Below are 21,784 nucleotides of genomic sequence, written 5' to 3' on the forward strand. Positions count from 1 at the left end.
TGTCATTGTTCTCTTCTGCTTTAAAGCAACAGGATTAACATGAGGCTGAGGTTATTTCATATCTAGCTGCTAGCTGGTATCCATGGTAAATAATCACACAGTATTTTAGCTCTGATTTATGTTGCGGTGACTTATCACAGCTGTTTCTTTTAGTGGCTGTTTTTTCCTCACACTGTCCACTTTTTCAGTCTGTGCTAGAAGATTGCAGCAGAGTATCTCTAAATCATTGGTTTCAAAGCAAGTAAGGCACTGGAGCTATTTGCATTCTGAGTATGAGAGTAAAAAGCATAGAAACAAAACTTGCATGGGTAACCACTTAAGCATAAGGCTATAACCTTATCCTAGAAATTGTGCGCATGTATTCTGTTCAATTCCACAGCTAAAAGGCTCTTAGGGAAGTTACAAGCTGTAGTAAAGTTACTTTATTCGGTGGAAAGCTTTCAACTTTCTAAATTAGGTGTAAAAACATTCATGTTTTTGACCCATTCATTGCATAGACTACTTACCTAATATCTGAAGTTCATTCAGTTGCAAATTATGCATTTCATGCATCCACAAGCAGGAGTATACTTAGTATGAGCAGTAAGGTAAATACTTAAGCAGAAATTTGGGGGTACTCTGTAGTACAATTTACAGAAAATCCTATTTCCATTTGATGCATCTTATGCTTTATGAGATTTTCTGAACTGCTGAGCAATAGCTTCCTTCAACTGTGGATACACCAGTTATCTTAAATGAAGTAAACTGTATTAAACTCCAAGAAAAAAAAGAGTAATATTTGCTTGTCTGCTTTCAGGCTGACTCCATTTCAAGTGTCATATAATTTGAATCTGATGTAAGACAAGGCAGTTTTCAAATCCATAGTACTTCACAGTTTTAGCATAAATACTGAGTTACTATGTGTTCCATTAAGTGACTTCTTATCAGGCAGCTGGTGATGCTGACTGTGTTTCTCTGTTCAATATACGGAGTTGCCCTTTTAAGTTGGAGTGAAGTTTTTTGCTTAGGAGTTTGGGTGTCAGACTCCCTGGATCCATCTTCTCATAAATATATAAGGCTAAATCAAACAATTAGGGCTAAACTTTCGTAACTATTGTAGATATGTGCTCAAATTCTTTAGCTGGAAACTGTTAGTAGCAGAGCAAATAGTGTGACTGATTTTAAATCACGCAGCCTTTTTGGAGTTTATGTTTGGTTCCTGCAGGAAAACAGTTCCAAAGAAGTTAAATGATGTCACATAAACATTACCTCTGACTCAGGATCCACAGTCAAAACTATCTGGCAATGCTCATTCATAATTAATGCATCCACTTATTTTTTATTGGTAACTAAGTGGCACTGGTGATAAGAGAGTATGTTTTTTTCCTGAGTTAAAATGCAGGAAAGGAAGATGGGAGGAAGGTTGATTTCTGATCAATTCACCATAAAATTAGTTTATAAAAGCTAATGGCAGGCTTACTTGACACCGAGGTATTATATATACGTGTTAAAAAATGAATTATTGGTGTACTATGTATATGTTACAAAAAATGAATTATATATCCTCTGATGGCCATAACAAAAGACATTGAAGGTGTTCTACAAGGTTACATTTGTTACATATTCTTGTTACAGTTTTTAGATGTATAATTTTAGGGTAACTTCTATAACTCACTTTTAAAAACTCTGCAACAGTCTGTGAATCTGGAATAATATTACAGTGAGTCCCATGCCTGGTCAGTCTGGATTGAAGCACACAGTAGAAAATCAAATTAAATAACAGTGAAATTATAAAGGTCTTTCAGCCATATGCTTCTTAAATTTGAAGTAACATGCACTTTATATATTTACAAGTAGTAACTTTAAACTCAGTGCAAATGCTGTGAACTGATTGTTGCTAGGGCACTGTTGATCAAAACAGTTTATCAAAAAAAAAAAAAAGACATTTTGACATTTGTATACTAAAGTGGCCAATAAAAAGCTTTGGGTAGATATGCTAAGAGAACACAACATTTACCAATAAAGCCTTTTGTAAACATTACTTTCAAACAAAATTGCAGTTCTTTTAAGCATATATTGAGAAATCTCACTTTCCTACTGTTGTTCACAGAGAGATGGTTATTACAGCCAGTCATTAGCAGCAGCAATTACATTCAGGAATACACAAACATTCAAATCCTGCTATATGCAAACTGATACAGAGCCACCAAATGTAGACATCCGCATCGGTGAGATGTCCTGTTTTACTACAGAGTAAGTACATACTATAGCGAAGCCTTCAGAGAGATTTAGAGACCCCATCATAGCTAGTGAGCTAAAAATGTATGTAGCTCACATATGGTAAAACTCTTTTAAGAAACAGAGACATATTTGATGTCGTTTTAGCTAGACTTTAACCAAACTGCTTCTTAGCGCTGTCTCTAAATGTCACATCACTCACTGTTCACATCCTAATGACAGTCTACACACACAATTGTTTATTTGCTCTTTTTATGTCTATCCTAATTCCACCTTCTGTGTAAACTCACATATTAGCCTTTATGGGCATAACAACAACAGCGTATGAGTTTTAACTTAGAGGTACTGCAAGGACATCCAGACACTTCTGATGTACATAGCCCAGTGCCTAGTAGCAAGGTACGTAAAATGCCTCTGTATAACTGGTCTCCCCAGACACCACCTTTCCCCTCCTTCCTGAAACTTATTTATGAGCCACGTTTACACATTAGTGGTCGAGTGCGTGGTGGAGAAGTTCTCCATGCGTATTCTGACCAGCTTCTCAGGAGGGACTGGCCTCAGGAAGAACTTGCAGTTGAAGGCCTGTCGACAGGCCTTGCGAAAGTTTTCCGAGAGGAAAGCGTAAATGATGGGGTTGATGCAGGAGTTCCCATAGGCCAAGCAATGGGAGATGATACGGAAGGTGAAGGAGATGTTGTTCAAGGGAAAGTGCCCAAACTCTGCCCACATTGTGATGATGTGGTGCGGCAGCCAGGACAGCAGGAACACAGCGACCACGAGAAGCACTGTCTGCGCTGTCTGGAAAGACAAGATCAAGTATTAAATTGTTGCCATGCTCAAGTGAGTCAGTGGTATGAGTTTGTCTTCCTGTCAGTAGTGAAGGCAGCATGACATGCAATGGTGACCACTGCCAGGTGGGCAAACTATGACAGTATGAAAAAGGATGCTAAAAAGCAGCCTTCCTCCCTGTAAAAACAGAATTTTGGCTCTCAGGTTTTCACTTGGACAACTAGAGACAGTGGAGATAGTGCTCATAAAACCTCAAGCAATCCAGAAGTTTTAACTAATGCTAACCATGTTACATGGAAAAGTTGAAATAATATTCTCCAACGTTTGAAGGCTGAGGAACATTAAGAGTATTGAAAATAACCACAGGGGAAAATAGTCTGCATGGAAATAGGCCACTGAGAGGGGCAACAAGGACACCTCTGCATTTCTGAGGAGAAAAATTTCTCCAGCAGCTTCTCTCTTATAGGGGAAACAAACAGAACAAAAAACACCAACCAATGTAGAGAGGCTTTTTAAAAAATATACAGTGCTCTTTTGTTATTAATATTCCTAGGATATACTCCTAGCTAGACAGTATGCCTCTAGGATCCCAGCTTGCCCATGGTCTGTGTGCTGGGGATGTGACCCTGCAGTGCCAGCTCTCCAGCTAGGCCATTACCTTCACAAGCCATTGTTTGTCAGCACCGTATCAACTTTAAACTGAGGTAAAATTTTCCAGAAAAATGTTCCTGAAAGTCATAATCCAAAAGGAAGGTTAAAGAGAGGTGAGCTGTTGACTACAACTGTGGTGGCCCTCACAGCTGTGGCTGGGGAAGAGGAAAGAGAGCTGAGGCAGTGCCTCAGAAGGGCTGCACAAAATGGCGGAGCAGCGTGAGGGCTTGGCTACCTGAGTGGGAGAGGTAGGGGGAAAGGCAGCCAGGAGCTAAGGTAAGTAATGGGAGCTGCTTGAGTTATTTTGGTGTGAAATTTAGCTGGCTCTTTCTTGGGGTTTTGTTCTTGTTGATGGGAAATGGTAGTCTGGGGAGAAGGGCTTGGGCTGTGAGGAGCCCAGATGGTGAGAGGGTTGAAGGTGAAGACTAGGGTGTCTGTATTTTGGGGCAGTGAGCTAAGGCTGTCTGCTGTTCCAGAAGAGGAGATCCACACCAACGTAGGCAAAGTCCCTTTCCCTATAAATGTTGTAAAGCTAAAGTTGAGGGGACCTGCCAGATGCATGCTTAGAAGTAACTCAGCCTTTACTGAAAGGGTGTATCCCCTTTTGAACAAAGCCTCCTCAACCTGGTATGGTTAGGGGTCTGTCTGACAATAAAAGTACCTACTTTTTTTTTTACTATTTTTTTCCTTTCAGAAGTCGCTGAAGAAGATGAAGTATGACTTTCAGTGACTGTAAGTTACAATGAATTGAATCAAACTGTAACTCACCTTCCTGCAAGTCCCTGAGGCCTGTGTGAACAGTACCCAAGTACTCAAGTTTAAGCATCATGAAGGGGTTGCTTTTCTCTCACTTTCTACTTGTAGCACATGCAGGGAACACTGAGCAAGGCCCAGAGAGCCATTAATGCTGTTTTTGTTTGTTTTTTCTTTTTTTTTTTTTTTTAACCCATTTAATTCCTCCTTCTTGGAGCATTGTAGCAGATGCGTAGCAGGTGACTTCCATCATCTCCCCTTGCTTAATTCTCAGCAAAATGTGTGATTTTCAACTTCAGTGTTTATCATTTGTATTTTGTCACTTAAATAAATACAACATTTTGGGAATATGCAGATATTATCCTTCTAAGAAGAATGTGAGTTGTTGTACAACGAACAGAAAAGTGTTGAAGAAAACTGAAAAGTTAGGCTTCATTTCAAATTAGGGTTTACAGCCCTACAGTTCTAAGCTCATTTTTCAGTCAGTAACTCCCTTCCATGATTTCAAGTGAACAGGATGCAATTACTTCTCTACAAGAGAGATAATTTACTAGTGAACAAAAACTTATTTAATTGCTGTGTTAAAACTTATAAATAGAAGCTATAAAGAGTCAGGGTTACATATATAAAACACCTAAGCTGGAACCTCTTCTAGGAGAAGGGAAATCTCTCCCTGCCCCACAATACAGCAAACAAAATAGCTACTGCAAAATCTCCATATGCTCTCTGACTTCTCTATAGCACTACAACGGTTGGCATGACTTGCCAAGTTAAGTACATCTCCTTGGCAATATTTCAGTGGTGACTAAGATGGCAGGATAGAGATGGGCTGAGGAAGATAATTTTTTGGACTTCCATTTAAATGGGAAAACATTTCGTGACTTGCACTTCTCTCGATGCTCTCTGTGTTCTTTGGGTGAGATGGAAACTGCAACTTGTTTTAGTAACTGTCTAAGGCACATGCTTGACCCTGTGTGAAGAGTAATATGAGGAAAACAAGGAAATTATTCAGAGAGCCACAGAACTAATGAAGCTGGATTTCTTAAGGTATTATGTTGATTTCTCTGATGCCCTAACAGACGGTGGTGGTACAAATTAAATATTTCTCCTCAGAGTATTTGCAGTATTTCCCTTGTCAGTGGCACTTCAATAAAAACGTAATAAAACTTCTCTCCTCTGGAGTCTACTTCAGCGAGTTTTTTTTTCTAGTTTCCTATATCGATGAGTTAGGTATAGTGTTCATGAATGTTTATTGGCTAACAGGAGACTCCTCTGTTGCAGACTAACTGCAAAGATCATGTTTTGGAGTTGATGGCAGTATGCTCCAGGGAAGAGCGGAGTGGCAATACTTCACAGAAGAAAGAAGGTAAGGTGATTAGATCTTGGTGTGTAAAGTCTGGGATCATAACAACTGACTGCAATCCTATACATAAGAACCTATGGGAGGCAGTGCTAAAATATTTATAAACAAGTATTATATGTTTATAAACTGGCTTGTTGGAAGGGGTTGGAGGTATGGGGCAAAATTACAGGAAGTTCACTTGTCTTCCAGATTCTTGTTTCACTTTAGTAACAGCCCTATGATGCTCTTGAAATTTCATAAGATTGTTAGGAACTTTAAATCCTTTTTATTTTATTTTTTTAAACATTAAAATACTTCAAAACCAACTTGCAGTTCTAAGAAAATGTTAAGCTTATGTGTTCAGATATAGGTCTTTATTAAATCTATGGCTAGGGCTTATGTCATCTAGTCAAATGGAGTTAGATCAGGACTTTCATATTGTTCGGACCTTCCTAAATAGTAGCATTAAAACCTGCAGAACATGAGAGGACACTAGAATTATAATTGCTGTTTGTAACGTACATTTAATCATGTTTTATACTTGAATGAATCGCACTAAAATGTTTCAAGTATATTCTGCTTGCTCTGACAGTAATAAAGTGGGTGAAGGCTAAAGTTGCTTTCTTGGGAACTGTTTTTTTTTTTCTTTTTTCTCCTATTTGTTTAACCCTGCAGAAAAGTCAACAGCATGATAAGGAGGTTTTTTTCCTATGTTGGATAGGCAACATCTTTCCTCTGTTTACATAGGGCCTGCAGCAATGATCTCCTGCAATAAAAACAGACAATCACTGAAGTCGAAAAATGCGTTTGGATGAGGGCCAACAGTGTCACCTTTGCTTGCCTTAACTGCATTAACAAGCCAGTTAAAATCTGTTAAACTCTAGGAAGATGTTGTATCAGATCAAGATTTCTGTGCAGATAAGAGAAAACAGTTGCTTATGATACAAGTTTAAAAAAAATATGGGGAGCAGGGCTTTTTCTGCCAAATAGATATATCAAGTAAGTTTGTATTAATTTTGAAAGGCCTGTAGGTTCATCCTGTACTTGGTATATTTTGGATGCTTCCTTGTTTTGCATACCAAAATGCTCTGTCTAACATATTAGGTGACAAAGCGTGTTCCCACGTGAGTGTACAACCTTTGCTCCCGAAGTCCTAAAAATGACCAACCACACAGGGAACCAGATGCTGACCTTGGTAACGTGCTGGTACGATTGGAACTGAAAGACACAGAAGTGGTGGCCTTGTGGGGTCTAGCTTGCCTACTGTGGTAAGATGGGTGCTAAAGAAATGATGAATAGCAAGTGCCATTCTTAACTCTCACCAGCATTAATAGTGCTACTTTTTTACCCTCTAACAATGTTAAATAGCTTAGGCATGTTACCAAGGCAACCTTTCATAGCATCCTTCTGCTTAAATTAGGGGGCTACAAGCATTGAAAGATTCTTTTGAATAGGGGATATAGACCTAGATTATTTTTTCTTTTTACTGTGAAATGGCAAACCATGCACTCAGCATAGGGATGGATATTAAAAACAGATTTGCAGTCGCTATGTGTTAGCACAAAGCTGTTTCTGAGATCCAGCTATTTGGGATTTTGCAAATGAGAATATAGACAATACTATATCAATAACCTACATAATTCAGGACTCAAAGAACATGTTTTGGAAATGGAACTTTTGTCTATTTTTTTCCCTCAAATTAAGGGATATGTGGCCAAGAGCGGAAACTGAAAAAAACATTGTTTTACTTTTAAGATGGTAACAGTCTAAAACTAGTGCTAATATAGACTGTGAACAGCTGCAGAGGACGGATCCAAATCGCCTGTGTACAGTTTGAGTTTGTTCAGTGAGCTGTGATAATTTGCACCATTAATGGGTTACTGTTGGTCTAGCTGTGCCCAGTGAATGCTAACCTTATGGTTTGTTTCTGAAGTCTCAGTGGGTCCATAGTAGGCATGTACAATGGCCACCACTGGATTATTTAACTGACTCTTATTAATATTTTGCACTCCTAGAAGTCTTTTGAGAAGCTCCATGAAACAGCTTAGTGCATTATTCATTGTACAAAGTGAGTGTTGAAGCTATACAGTGAATCAATGGCAGAGTGGGAAATAGAGACTGGGGGAAATCATAAATGTTTGTTTGTCAAACAGATAAACTTCTTGTTTCCTCCCTTAATGTTTTTGCCATGCAGGATTGCCTAGAATTTACTCACTTATTCTTCTGTTATATTCATATGTGATCTGACCCTCATTTATAGATTTCCCAGTTTTCTTTTTCCTTAGATTTTCTTCAGCCCTGAACAAGCTGTATCTTGCTTTTAGTCTTCCCCGTTCTTCAGAAAGCAATGTTGAAACATGTTTAAAGACCCTTTTTTAGGGAAGTACCTAATTTTTGCAGGATAATGAAGTCTTTAGCATTTAATTTTGATTTTGGAGTTGTCATTCTTGATAAGCTTCTAATGAAGCTGTCTCAACTTGTCAAACGCAAAATTAAGATTGAAACATTTGGTTCATTACACGGCAAGTATTCCATGAGCTTATCTATTTTTTGTGCAGAACTACCTGATGCATTAGGTTAATAAACAGTCTTGAGATAAAATATACAATGGATGGAACAGTCTAAAGGTAGAGAGCCTGTCAGTTCCCTCATCTAGTCTAGACACAGATTTTTATTTTTTTTTTCAGAGCTGATCAGACTATCCATTTGTACCTCAGCCAAACAGGAAAGGGAAAGAACATTCAATGAGGCTTTTATTGAACAGTGTGTTCTCACTAGCTTGCAGAAAAACTGGGCTTCATTAGTGGGACAGTTACTGTTTTCTGAATATGGTGGAGGTTTTTCCTCCTTTTCCACGATTTTGAAGGAAGAAGCATAAAACCTATGCGTCTTTTTCTGTGCTGTCTCATTAACAAATAACAACTCTTTCTTTATTACTGCTTTGCAGGAGGACTGGGCGTATAATGAACTTGTTCTGGACTCTGTGTCTTGCTTCCCTTCACTCCTCCAAACTAGTTTAAATTAATAATATACTGCTGTGACGCCAAAGGCAGCCTTACTCTAGCTAATGCTGCTTCTTCACACCATACCATACTTCCTCAGCCATTGTGTGGGGGCCAATACTTTTCCCCTGGCTTGTAATACAAAGTCTGATTGTGTTTTCTCTGAATTATTTTATTTTGTTATGCTTATCTCTAGCTTGCATCTTCTTTTTCCCTGATATTTGAGAGACAGTTGGTACATGTTTTTATTGCCCAACATTTGATTTGGGTAAGCTACTGGGTGTCGGCCATGGCTATTTATTTTATATGTGTATATATATTCTACTTGTAGTGTGGTGAAGGCTTGGCCAAAATGTAGTGACCCATGGTGCTCTAAGCTTTTACTTTTAGATACTACACTGTGTCAGTACCCAGGAAGGATGCATGGCTCAGCACAATCTCCTGCTGTACTGCTGGAGGTACTTACCAACTTCTCCCAAGGAGAACAATTTTTGCAGCCCTAGACACTTATCCTCTGTTTTCAGAAGACAGAGATAATTGAATGTTTTTTTGCTCAGTCTCTCTAAGCCAATGTGCAGAAGTGACAGCTGTCAGTTTTTTCTCTCCTGATGTCAGGTTCTTCTCTATTGTGTTCACAAATCTGACACCCACCGATGCATTTGTAAGCATCCTTTTCTGCCTGTCAAGTTGTAAAACTAGGAAGGTACCAAAGCACAATTTGAACTCCAGAAATATGCTTATAGCTTTGTGATAAAAACACAAGGTTTCAAATGGGTGTTTCAGAAAAATCCATATCTAGTCTTAACCAGCTTAAATTTTAGGCAGCAGCTTCCTCTGCTTCAGAGCAAACTCATCTGCTACCTGCTTATGAAGCACTTCTCACTGCCCTCTGGTCTTTCTTTTATTACTCCTGATAATAGATAGTTGGTCTAAAAACTGCACTGAAAGTGTTCTTTTTTTTTCCTCCCCATTGTTCTTTTTTTTTTCTTTCTTGTGGTCAGAAATGGCAGTTGGCTGTAATGAAGAAGAGCAGGGATTGAAACATAAACTTTCAGTTGTAATCAGCCCATTTTGGCTACTTGCTAAGTGGTGAACTCTTCATTTTCCTAGTAGCTTGTTTGCACTGGTCTGACTACTCCCCTGCATGTCTCTGATTCTGTGATAATGCTGCTAATCCCCTCTGTTGATGCTCTTAATACTGACTCACTTTGTATTCAGAAATGCTTATAAGCATTATGATATTCTTATTATCTACTAATTGGTAATGAAGCTCTCTATTCTTGCTGCTCTAGGTTCTTGTTAGCAAAACAGCTTGCAGGATTTCACTTTTGGTTAATATTTTTTTGTTAGATGGATCCCAAGATCTCCCATGCTACTTTGCTGTCCTTAGTGTTGGTCATGGTTAAGCATTGAACATCACATTCATGAAGTCTATATGAAAACCCTCTGGCTGTGTGAATAGAAGTCAAACAAATAGTTCAGCATATAGGAAAGCTGTTGCAGTGCAACTTTTGTCTGCCTCTCTTGACCAAAATGCTCAGGAATACCCATCTACCTTGAAGGAATTCTATACATTGTGCCTCAAGCTGTGGTACGACCTTCAAAAAACAATGAACTTGTGTATAGGTAAATATAGAGTTGTGAATATATGAGCTGAGGAAGAAAATAATCTTAGCTTCATAGAGGGAGATGTGTTTTAAATTGACTAATACAGTTTTTGAGCAAGATCTTGGGTTTATGTGTTTCATGAACACATTGGCTCAGTTGTCAAGTAGTGGCTATAAGAGGGAGAAATAAAAAAAAATAAAATAAAATTTTAGGAGCTACTATGAGAAGAATAGAGAACAAAAGAGTGTGGTAAGATTGGTTCGCCTTTCTATTGTACCTAAAAATAAAATAGTACTAATTTGTTAGATTTAGATGTTTCAATGGGCCTGTTAATTGGAGCTTTTGACTTTTATTGCCTCTAAAGATTCCACAGCTTCTACCTTCCTTTCATTTCAAGGGAGCCTGCAAAATAGCTGTGAAATTCACAGCCTCAGAACCATTTTAAAACTTGACTAAGTATTTCAGATTGTTCTTTAGAGATGTCACAGGACAAAACTAAGTAAACATTGAGGAACCCTGGGGTGCTGCAAAAGCCAGTAAGACACCACAGGGCCATTTCGTGATCAGAGTAGATCTTGGTTTGCATTCATTTCCATTATTAAAAAGTTATTTACTAAAAATGTATATTTGGAGTTCCTAGGGCTGGGCTGTCATGAAACACTTTTTCAACATTATCAGATAGAGAATCGTTAACTTTCCTTGGAGCCCAAGACTTACTGTGCTCTGCATTATGCATAAAGGAAGTAACAGGACTGAAATATATTTTATTTTTGATTGAGAGGTGCACAGGATTTCCCAGCAAATAGTCTTGCTGTCCTGCCTGAACAAAAGATTGTCCAAAATTACAAAGGGGACTCCTCCAATATCACACCATGTCAATTGTAATGTTGGCAAGCTTGTGCAGCTAGCAAGAAGTTAAATGGGGAAACTGGCACGTGTGCCTTTTCTAGCTGAGGCAAATGGAGTGGCAGTGCCACCCTACTTCAGGTGTACGTGTCAGAGCTTCTCTTAATTGGGCAGGTAGCTAAAAACTGTAACGATCATTTTAACTTTTGAGGGGGTTTGGTTTCTTTCCTCAGCTAACTGACAGCAGGCATGTGTGTCTGCATGTGCAGCTCTGCTCTGTCCCTGCGCAGCTGGTGATCCTCTCTGCTGGGTGCAGGCACCACGCACCAAACAAGCCTGTAGGGAAGGCTGAGAGCGCTGCTGCAGCGGCAGGCACAGGAAAGCCATGCTGTGCTTGAAAAATGCAGAACAAAGCAGTGGAGGAAATAAGCAAGAGAGTTCTTAAAACACCAAATTTCTAGTAACGTAGTTCATTGTTTGATTTCTGTATCCTTATTTAGGAGAAAAAAAAAACTTTAAAGGAAGAGGTTGAACTACAGTACTAAGTATGTGTTCTGTTAATGTACTCTGTATGCTTGGATAGAATTAAATTGAGTTTTATGTTGCCTTCTTTGCTGCAGCAGTACAACTAGGAAAGTCAGGTATATGCTGTCACAACACTGGAACTGTCCAACCCGTATGATGATCATCTTTTTGGAAACTACCCTAGGTTTGCATCTAGCAGGCTCTCTCACCTGTTCTGTAAATGTTAGCCTTATCTAGATTCACAAGTTGATTTGACACTCACTCTGTGGCATTCATGTTGTTTCTAAATTTGTTTATCTTGGAAGTATTCTATCTTAAAGAGTCTGTATAGCCCAAAGAAAAGGTATTACAGTTTCTGGAGCTCATGGCAAAGCAATTTGTTTGCAGTGTCAATGCCAGCATACATTTCAGTGGCAACTCTTCTTCAACGTGGATTTGAGGTCTGCAATTTGATTTTCTGAACATTTTTACTCACCTATATAGCCTAGATGAAGGTAGTGAGGTCAGTACAAATAGCTGTTTGCAAAATTTACTGCTTATCTCTTTAAAAAAGAAAAAATAGACCACACTCCAAAGCCATTCCCTTAGGGGTGGAAGGAGGATAAGAACTGGTGTGTTTTTTGTCCTGTTTTCTTGAAATTAAAGGAATGAAGTAAGTGCTTAGTGGTCATAGTTCCAGACTGATTTCTTTTGTGTACCCATATGACACTTTGTTTTCCATATCAGTGTGGTCAAGATGCACACTGAAAATTACCTGATTCACATCTGATTATTATCATCTCATGTTGAAAGATCTTGTTTTCATGTTACACTTTGTTTTGATGGATCCAAGGTGATAAGGGTTTGGCCGTTGAAATTGTACATGTTTCATAAAGCTGAATGTTTTGTATTTGCTAAATTAATTTTTGAAACATGGAGCAAGATTCACTTGTCAAACATCTGAGTGAAACAAGCAAAAGCTGGTTGCTTTATCGTTAAAGATTATGAACTAAGACCAAACAAAAGTACTTGTCCCTAATAGACCAATTAAGTACATATGAAGGAAGCTAATTTAACAGAACTGCCATGCACATATGAATTTTCTATTAGGCTCTAATGTGAAGTGTTCTTAAGAAAATCTGCTTTAAATGATTGACACGCAGTGTGTTTCGAGGATACTGCGAAAGTACATCTGGGAATGGAGCGAGTCTGCAGGCTGCACAAGAAAGATTCCTTATAAAGAAGAGAAGTAGGTGAAACAAAAAGTAATTGCAGTAGAGATGTCAAAGATGCTGTTTAGCCTGCAGAAAAACTAAATGAGAAATTTCTCAACAGAAAGTGCTGGCAGGAGACAAACTGTGGAAGATGTGTGTATGTATGTGGAGTGATGTATTTGATTCTTTTTTTTTTTCCCCTTTATCTTGGGATCACCTATTTAACTAGGTCTAACTGCCATGAGGAACAACAATTGCTACCAGGTGTTCCAGAATTATGGCCATAGAAATACTTAAGGGGAGGGAGGAAAAAATGCTCTGCCATTAACTTGTCTGAACAGGCAAAGTCAAAGGTATTTTTTATGATCAGTCCTCTCAGTTGTATCTAGTCAGGAAACTGAAAGTTGAAGAAACTGTAGATCTGTTTTTCATCTAACTCTACAGGTCAAATCTGGAAACGATGCAAGCAGATAAATTTGAAGAAATGAGTATGAAAAAAAACATATCTGTAACTTTAGTGCTTCACACGAAGATGAGACCAATTTTTGACTGTTGGTAGCATTCTCTTCAAATATAGGAAAGGAAATAGGTATTGGGCCATTTTTATATAGGTATGGAAAAGACAGAAGTGGAATTTACACCATCCAAAGTGTTTCATAGAATCATAGAAAGGTTTGGATTGGAAGGGACCTTAAAGATCATCTAGTTCCAATCCCCTGCCATGGGCAGGGACACCTCCCACCAGCCCAGGCTGCTCAAAGCCCCATCCAGGCTGGCCCTGAACACCTCCAGGGATGGGGCATCCACAGCTTCTCTGGGCAGCCTGTTCCAGTTCCTCACCACCCTCAGAGTAAGGAATTTCTTTCTACTATCTAATCTAAATCTACCATTTTTCAGTTTCAAGCCATTCCCCCTTGTCCTTTTACCACACTCCCTGACAGAGTCCCTCCCCAGCTTTCCTGTAGGCCACCTTTAGGTACTGGAGGGCTGCAAGGAGGTGTCCCTGGAGCCTTCTCTTCTCCAGATTTAGGGACTAGGGATTTGTTGGTAATTTTCCTGAGCTATGAGATTATTCTATGCAAAGAACAGTGCTTTTTAACACTTTATTTGCTATAGCTGAAGTAAACATAACAATCAACATGATCTTGGTTGCCTTTTGTCATGGTAGCTGCTGGGCAGGCTTTATTCATATCTTTGTTAAGCACACAAGACTCAGTATGGATAACAAGCAGAAAGCAGTCTATCTGCCCAGAAATGACACTCCTGGTCCTCAAGTTTTAATTCACGGTATATCTGTAGCAGTGCCAGCACTCAACAGAAATTCAGTAGGCAGAATAAGGCATGGTGTTCCTCAGTGTAGCCTGCCTCATGTAGGTTTGGTGGTTTGCTGTAGCAGGCAATACACAGCAGCTGATTATTGCACGATTTATTGCCTTAGAAAATGTGATTGAAAGAATGTTTGTCAGAACCTGCTTGAAATTAGATGAGCTAGACTAATAAAACTAATCTCAGTAAAGCTCAGAAACAAGCGAAACAAGCAGATGAGCAAAGTATTTGTAGGGCTTTGTATGTTTACTATGTGAACTCAGCATCTGAACACGGAAAACAGGATCAAAAACACCCTAAGGAAGAGCAGAAAATATCAGTGAAATGTTGTGTGTGTTGTGTATTATAACTTCTGTGGTCTTTGCAATATTGTTTCACAGCATAGGAATATCAGCTGAGTTGCCTTACAGGCAGTGTGGGTGCAAGACTGATTATGGATTGATACTTGTATGTGTGGTACCAACAAAACTGAGTGTATGTAATGAAGTCATAGAAACTATGAATCCTAAATAGATTTAACTGTAGATTATATTTAGTCATAAAAGACTGGCAAAATCTCTGTAACAGCTCAAAATCAACTAAAAACAGCACAGAGCAGACCAGAAAAACTGCAGCATAATATTACAGAGGATACAGCTGAAGTATATTTTTCTTTTGAAAACCCTCGATTTCTGTTTGAGATGCTACCACAGCATCCAGATTGCACAGTTAGCATCCTCAAGTACATCTGCTTTTTCCTAAATAGGATGGTCATGAAGATATCTATGTTGATCAGCACTGTACATTCTTGTGACACCTTGGCTGCATGCAAATATTATCTTACTCAGATTAGTTTCTCTGAGGTAGGCAACAGGTGGTTCTGTTATGTTTAGAGAGAGACCTTTTGGTTTCCAATATAATAAGTCCCTTTGGTGGAAAAAGAAATCAATAGAGGTACAGGATCGTGTTATGTTGTTGTATGACAGCAGTATGCTGGCAAATCTGGTACCTTGAATTCCTCATCTTGTGAGTGATCTAACTCTACAGGGGTGAGGTGTGGGGGGTCCAGTAACACCAGTGAAGAACCCACTGGATGCAGTTTGTTATGCCCAGAAGCAGGTTTGAGTTTTAACACTTCTGTAGCTTCGTGCAGCTGTGGTACCGGTGTCTGTGCCCCAGCCTCCCCTCACCTGGAGTCTTGTGAAAGCTTTGATTTCTGTGTCTTGCACCCTTTTCAATCAAATGTCTGTGTTTGCTGTAATAACCCTCATTTTGGTCATACACAGGGTCATGGCAAAATCTTGTAGGGCCCTCCAGAGTGGCAGGTAGCAGCTGAAACTGTCCAGTGCATTGGCTGAGAGCAAATCAAAGGGCTACCTCATCATTTCCACTGGCTGTCACATCAGCTTGGTGGCATGCACGCTGCTCATCTGGGCTGTACAGCTGCTGTGCCACTGGCACGGACTGTGACTGTCCTATCAGCAGGTAATGTTAACAGGGCCCTGTTACCTCCTGCCTTTGACCAGCCAGATAACCTGTAGTTTTGCTCATCACTGTACACACAACAACTATAACTCTTCTGACTGAAATAGTGTTTTTTATTTTCATGACAGGTAAATTTTATGTTGCATCACTGCTCTTGATGAGTTTTGTTACCTAAAAACGTCTATTAGTTATGGCTTATTCACTCTAAGATTCTTACATTGAGGAAAAAAAATCTATCCTTAGTATTTTCCTCAATTAATTCTTGCAATTCTGCTTATTTCATACAGCTTGAGCAAGGATAAGCTGATGTTTGACTTGCAGAGAGGTCAAAGTGCCAACCAAGGTCTAAATCAACCACATACTAGATGCAAACCTTAGAGATCTTAAATGCAAACTGCAGCAAAACTGAGGTACTGCAGTTTCAGGGTTCTTCATGTGTTTTCCTTTTAGCTTGCTGAAGTGTACTCAAATTCCTAGATCTTCTAATGGTCTGAATATCTTTCTGCCTGTCAATGTAAAAATAGTGTACTTGTGGGACTTCTGTTATAGCACAGTAAGTCAAAAGGCAGTCCAGCAGGCACGTGTGTAGAGATCAATAGAGCAATTCAATAATGGCCTCACTTTGTACTGTGTCTATAAAGATATAACAACTTGTCAACATGAATTTGAACTTGAGCTGAAAGACACGAATAACACTTGTATGTGAATGGAGCTTGAAAAGACTACTAGTTATCTTATAAACCTGACATATCAGTGCACAAATTAAAGATGCTTACCTTCTTCTTAGATCTTTCCGACTTCTTAGAAATATTCTTTACTTTCGTATGGAGGTGATATAAAACCTTGAAAAAAGGAGCAATACATTGAATACGAAATTGAATTGTATATATTAGTATTGAACCTCTTGAATGAGCACCAGACATTGAAAGAATTGCTCTAGCATGACTTCAGAGGTGAATGTGATGCACTGAGATTTTTAATTCTAAGCCCTCCCCAGTTTTCTTCTCAAAGCTTGTTTCTTGAAGGAGAAAATGCCAAGCTTTAAGAAGACTTAGTTCAGCATTATTTAAGAGCTCAGCTGACAGTATGCTGAAATTGACAGGAGACTTTCCATGGATTTTTGATTTTTAGATTGTGTTTAAATTATCCACATTTACTCTCTGGGCTGATTACATAGAAGGACAGAGAACAGGCTGCCAACACTGTACCCCTGTGTGACTGCTTTGCCACTTCTGACTGCAGCGCTAACAGCTGGGGCAGTTGGAGTGGGTTCCCCTTTCACAGGGAGAGTCATAAGAAATGTTAGAGCCCTGTCAGGAAATTCTCAGTTAACAACATTTAGATTAACCTTTAGGAACCTGATTATAGCACAGCTGTAACCTGGCAATATTTATACTTTGGCCTTTGCAGGTAAAAGGCTAAGTTTTCTAAAGCAGTTAATGAACAAAATAAAGCCTCTATTAAATGCAACTCCCCTTCCATTTATTGCTGTGCTCACCAAGGGCAGTGAGGGGAAAAACAACAGGAGCCAAAGGGACAGGATTTGTGAAGTCTAGTGGGTTTTTCCTCTTGTGACAAGCAAGGCCTGAGATGTAAAGATTTTTAGCTTAAATCTAAGTGCCTTGTCCTGTCCTTAGCACTGACAATACTAAAATAAATCAGTGTTGAAAGTATCACAACTTTTGATTAAACAGACATGAGCTTAAATTCCAGGAAAATATATTTTGTTCAGGAGAGTTGACATGCAACTGACTAGTGACAAGGAAGTTTACTCCCTAGCAGTCACCAGGCACTACACAATAGGAGATTAATTCAAAAGTCACAGAAACTTGATTCTGGAAGTCCATCACAACTGATAGACTTACTGTCTGTCTCAAACATGCTGAAGATCAGTAAGAGGAGACAAAAAACTTGAACAATGGCAATTCCCAAGAAGGAAGAGATTCACTGCTGAAGAAAACTCAAATCCTAAGATATCTTTCCAGAAATCTTTGCAAGACACAAAGTCTGAGATTTGTGTCAAAAAAAAAAAAAAAAAAAAAAAAAAGGCAGCAATATTTCTGATACTAATTCTGTACGCTCTCTGCACAGCTTCATCCTCCATGGTGTTTTTCTCTTGCATGGAGCAAACATTTGTTATCAAGAGAGGACAAACTGAAAACTGCAAAAATCAGCAGGAATCTTTAGTAGATTTTTGTGTCAGGCTGGGATTGAACTTTCGTGTATTTGCTTTGTCCCTGAATAGAAATGTTTTTCATTCCTCTTTATGAGATGGTGTAATTTCATTCTTGTTTCCCTCCCCCTGTCCCAGAGAAGCATCCTATCCTAGGAGGAATATAGGAAGCACTGTGAATGCGTTATTTCTTGGCTGGGTAGCTTGCATGTGTGAATCTAAGCCACCAAGAGGCTGGGATTGATCCTTTCCTCTATCTGAATATTACTCACATCCCTCTTACTCACCTTGGCATAGCAGCAGGTGATGAGCACCAGGGGCAGGAGGTAACCCACCAGCAGGATGGTAACCTTGTACGTCTGCTTGGCTGTTGATCCGTCCGCCCAGTTCTCCCAGCAGAAGGAGCTGTTGGGTGCTTGCTGGTGACCACTCACAAGAGCCTGGTGCTGGGCCACGGGGATGGCAATGAGTAGAGACAGCAGCCAAATCATACCCACGCCGAGGGCAGCGTTGCGTTTGCTGCGGATGCCGGATGAACGCTTGGCATGGACCACGGCGATGTACCTGTCCACAGACATGGCCACCAGGGTAAAGATGCTGACCAGCATTGTCGCCATGGCCAAGTAGTGAACCCACTTGCAAAAGAAGGCACCGAAGATCCACTCTGGCAGGGAGTAGATGGTGGCCTGGAAGGGGACACAGAAAAGCAAGAAGGAGAAGTCTGCGATGCTTAAGTTCAGGATGAAGATGTTGGTGGCACTGCGCGATGGGCGTCCCCCAGGACGGAGACGCCCCAGAACAACCAGCACCAGGGTGTTCCCCACCATTCCCAGGAGAAAAATCAAGCCAAAAAGCACTGGTACGATCACCACCTCAGGGCCACCTCTGGTTGCTCCTGACCAGCATGGTGTGGCCCCTGTCTGGTTAGTCTCAAGGCTGCACTTGCTGGTGTTGGCTCCAAAGGAAAGCACAAGGTTGTCTTCCTGCTCCTCCATGGATCCAGGCTGGTTGGAAACCAGGGAGCAGTCGCTGCAGGCCTGACTGCTGTGGGGCAGCTGCCCTGTGTTTGTTAATGGTGGCCAGAAGCTGGATGCTTGGGTTTTCCAATGCTCTGTGCCTTTGCTTTGGGGAGCAATTTTCTTCGGATGATTCTTCCAAGTCTTGTCTGTCTCTTCCAGGAACTGGCAAAAAGAGGTCTCGGAAATTGCTCTCATCCAAGGGGTTTGGTAGCTGCTGTTGGAGGAGCTCTTGTGGTACAGGAAAAGTCTGTGCCAGAAGGGCTGAGGATGAAGCAGAGGCAAAGAAGCTGCAGCCTGGCTTCCTCATGCCCCTCCTCTTCAGCTTCCCTCCCACACCAGTCCCCGGAGCTGCAGCTGCTGTGCCTGTTCTCCAGCTCTGCTTGGAGCTGTGACAGCAAGAACTAGTGCTGTCCATGACCAGAGCCCTTCCGAGAGTAACCCTGGTCGGCTTTGTCTCCATATGTTACCTGTCTCCATACGTTACTACTCGCGAGGAGGGGAAGAACAAAGAGAACAAAGTGAAAGCGAGTTTTAACCCAAAGGGATGGATTGAGCAGCAGATGCTGAATGATATCCTGTGCAATGTTATAAGGAGCATCATTGGAACTGGCCACAGAAACAGGAGAAAATCTAAAATGTGGTGTTTTTTTTTTTTTTTTATCAACAGAACAGTATTTTGTTGTTGTTGTTTTGTTTCAGTCTCTAATGTGCTCATGCTAGAGCACAAAACAATCTGGAGAGTAGTGTTTTCAGCACAAAAGCCTGGAGAAGCCTTAGTCTCAGAAGCTGGCTACTGCCACTTCTTTTGTATCTTTCCAAATTCCTTAGTGCCTGAATATTCGTGGTTCTTGTTGATCTAGCTGTAAAGAAGTTCTGGGTTCAGCCCAGAAGTGCCAAGAGCATCTGCACTGGAAAAGGAAAGGCTCAGTCCTGGTAGCTGTGAGCAGCTGTAATATTCCCTGCCAGGGAAGAGAGATGGCTTTTTTTTTTCTTTTAAGAAATTTTATTAAGGATTAATGGATTAGTTATGTTTTTGATGCTTACTTCCAGAAACAGCATGCATGTTCTAGAAGGCACTAAGCAACTTGGTTTTGATGGTCTGTTTCCTCGTGTTTCTGAAGATATTCTGTGAACTGTACAGGCAGTAGGGAAGAAAAAAGTTTTTAGGCAAAGATGAATGGTACTCACACAGAGTGATTTGTGCCTGCAGAACAGCTTCTTGCATGGAAGAGTGCACACACACACACATGATACAGTTCTGAGGCTGGTTATGGGGTGAGATGGAAAGCAGACAGCGTGAAGGATGTCTGAGCTGCAAAGGAAAACGCATCTACCTTTGTTGTGTGCCAGTGAGCAGATCACCTCCGGACATCGACCCCTCTCTGCAGCCTGCTCTGGATGCCACCTGCGCCTCTCTTGGTCTTCCGCAACCCGGCTGTTTTGCGTCCCGTGGCATAGCATCTCAGACACCGTTAAACCTTCCAGTTCCCCAAATCTTCTGTCTGCCTGCTGGGATTTGTGCCCTCAGCTCGCAGACAGCTGCTTTCAGTGCACAGGTTTCAGGGACCCTGCGAAGCCTGGCGTTATAATGAAGACTTGAGTGCCATCTACTGGTGTTTCATCTCCTTAACTGCTTGCAGACAGCTCTGACGGTTCTTGTCCTTCCTCCCCCTTGAGCATACAGTCCCATCATTCAGTAACTAGTTTTAACTGCTGGTATTTTCCCCTCATCCTTGAGTACGCATACATCCTTAAATCAGGAAACTTAAATATGTTTGCTTTTCCTTTTGTTGATATGTTGCTAGTAAGGTCCCTTCTGTAATACTATTCATATAACTTCATAAAATTTTTCAGAGAAAGGTATTGATGGTTGTTTCAATAGTTATCTCTGTATTTTAGATCTGTGGTTTGTTTGTTTTTAAGTGGACAGTCATGCCAGAAAGTATTATTTAAGAAGAACCCGCAGCAATCATAGTAAATGAGTGTACTTTTTTTTTTTTCTTATACTGGATTTGAGCAGAATAATAAATGACTACAACAGGAGTGGTTCTCCTGCAGGGGATTTGAGACAATGCATGCAGGAATTTGAGAACTGCATGTCTGTCACCTGCAGAACAAACACAGCTTTGCAGATCTGAAAGCTTACATGGTTTGCTACACAGAAAATAGGCAGAAGAAAGCACAGTTCTACTAGTGAGGAGGGAGGGATTTTAGGGTTGTTCAGATCTGAATGCATTTTTTTTCAAAGATCTCTTGAATTCTTGCAGCATGGATGTTCCTAGCTTTTCTATCTTCAGAATACAATTCAAATTAAAAATCAAAACCAACCAAACAAACCACCCTAGCCTGCTAGAATTTGTATATTCCAGTGAGAGTGTTGTGACCGGGGATTGGGAAGGAGAGTAAATAGTCTGGGTGGAAAGTGTTACTGACATGCTGGATTAGACATCCAGTAAATTCGGTGCAAAAACTCAGCTTGCTTTCAGCTGGGAACCGAGATGCTGCAAATTTGACTTCAGAAGCTGGCTGCTATGGGAGTATTCCTGGCTGGTCTTACTTGGGAGGAAACAATTTTCAGTGGTAATTTACAGGCTTTGTCAAAAACTTATCCTGAAACTGTGCTTACTGTGACATTCGAAAGTTCCAGAAAAGGTAAAGGCTCTTTCTTCTGATTCCTTCTTTCTGCCATTTCCTAACTGCTTTAAATAGTCTGTTTCTGACAGTGAGAAATCCTCTGTCTTTGAGAACTCACAGCCCAAATGCTGTGGGTTGGGCACTGACCCTGCTCAGACAAAGGACTTGCCATAAGCCATATCCTTTAGTCCAGGTAGGTGGAGGAAATCAAGTCGCTTTACTGAGTGCAGGAGCACAAATAG

At 40.3% G+C, this 21,784-nt stretch overlaps 1 protein-coding gene across 1 annotated transcript; it reads right to left on the reverse strand.

Annotated features, from left to right (window-relative positions):
• Positions 1-2,697: 2,697 nt before the first annotated feature.
• Positions 2,698-18,884, reverse strand: LOC118246505 (galanin receptor type 1-like). The gene is made up of 3 exons (XM_035543644.1): positions 18,177-18,884; positions 16,493-16,558; positions 2,698-3,015 (listed from the first exon to the last, which is right to left on the reverse strand). The coding sequence occupies exons 1-3, from the start codon at positions 18,882-18,884 to the stop codon at positions 2,698-2,700; spliced, it is 1,092 nt and encodes a 363-aa protein (XP_035399537.1).
• Positions 18,885-21,784: the final 2,900 nt, after the last annotated feature.

This window comes from Cygnus atratus, chromosome 12 (assembly GCF_013377495.2).
Source record: "Cygnus atratus isolate AKBS03 ecotype Queensland, Australia chromosome 12, CAtr_DNAZoo_HiC_assembly, whole genome shotgun sequence".
Lineage (NCBI taxonomy): Eukaryota > Metazoa > Chordata > Aves > Anseriformes > Anatidae > Cygnus > Cygnus atratus.

Excerpts from the sequence above, each read along its gene's own strand:
- LOC118246505 (XM_035543644.1), bottom strand. The coding sequence starts at position 18,884 with ATGGAGGAGCAGGAAGACAACCTTGTGCTTTCCTTTGGAGCCAACACC. Across the intron at positions 16,559-18,176 it reads TCACCTGCTGCTATGCCAAG|GTTTTATATCACCTCCATAC; the intron begins GTGAGTAAGAGG and ends CCTTTTTTCAAG. Across the intron at positions 3,016-16,492 it reads CGGAAAGATCTAAGAAGAAG|ACAGCGCAGACAGTGCTTCT; the intron begins GTAAGCATCTTT and ends TTGTCTTTCCAG.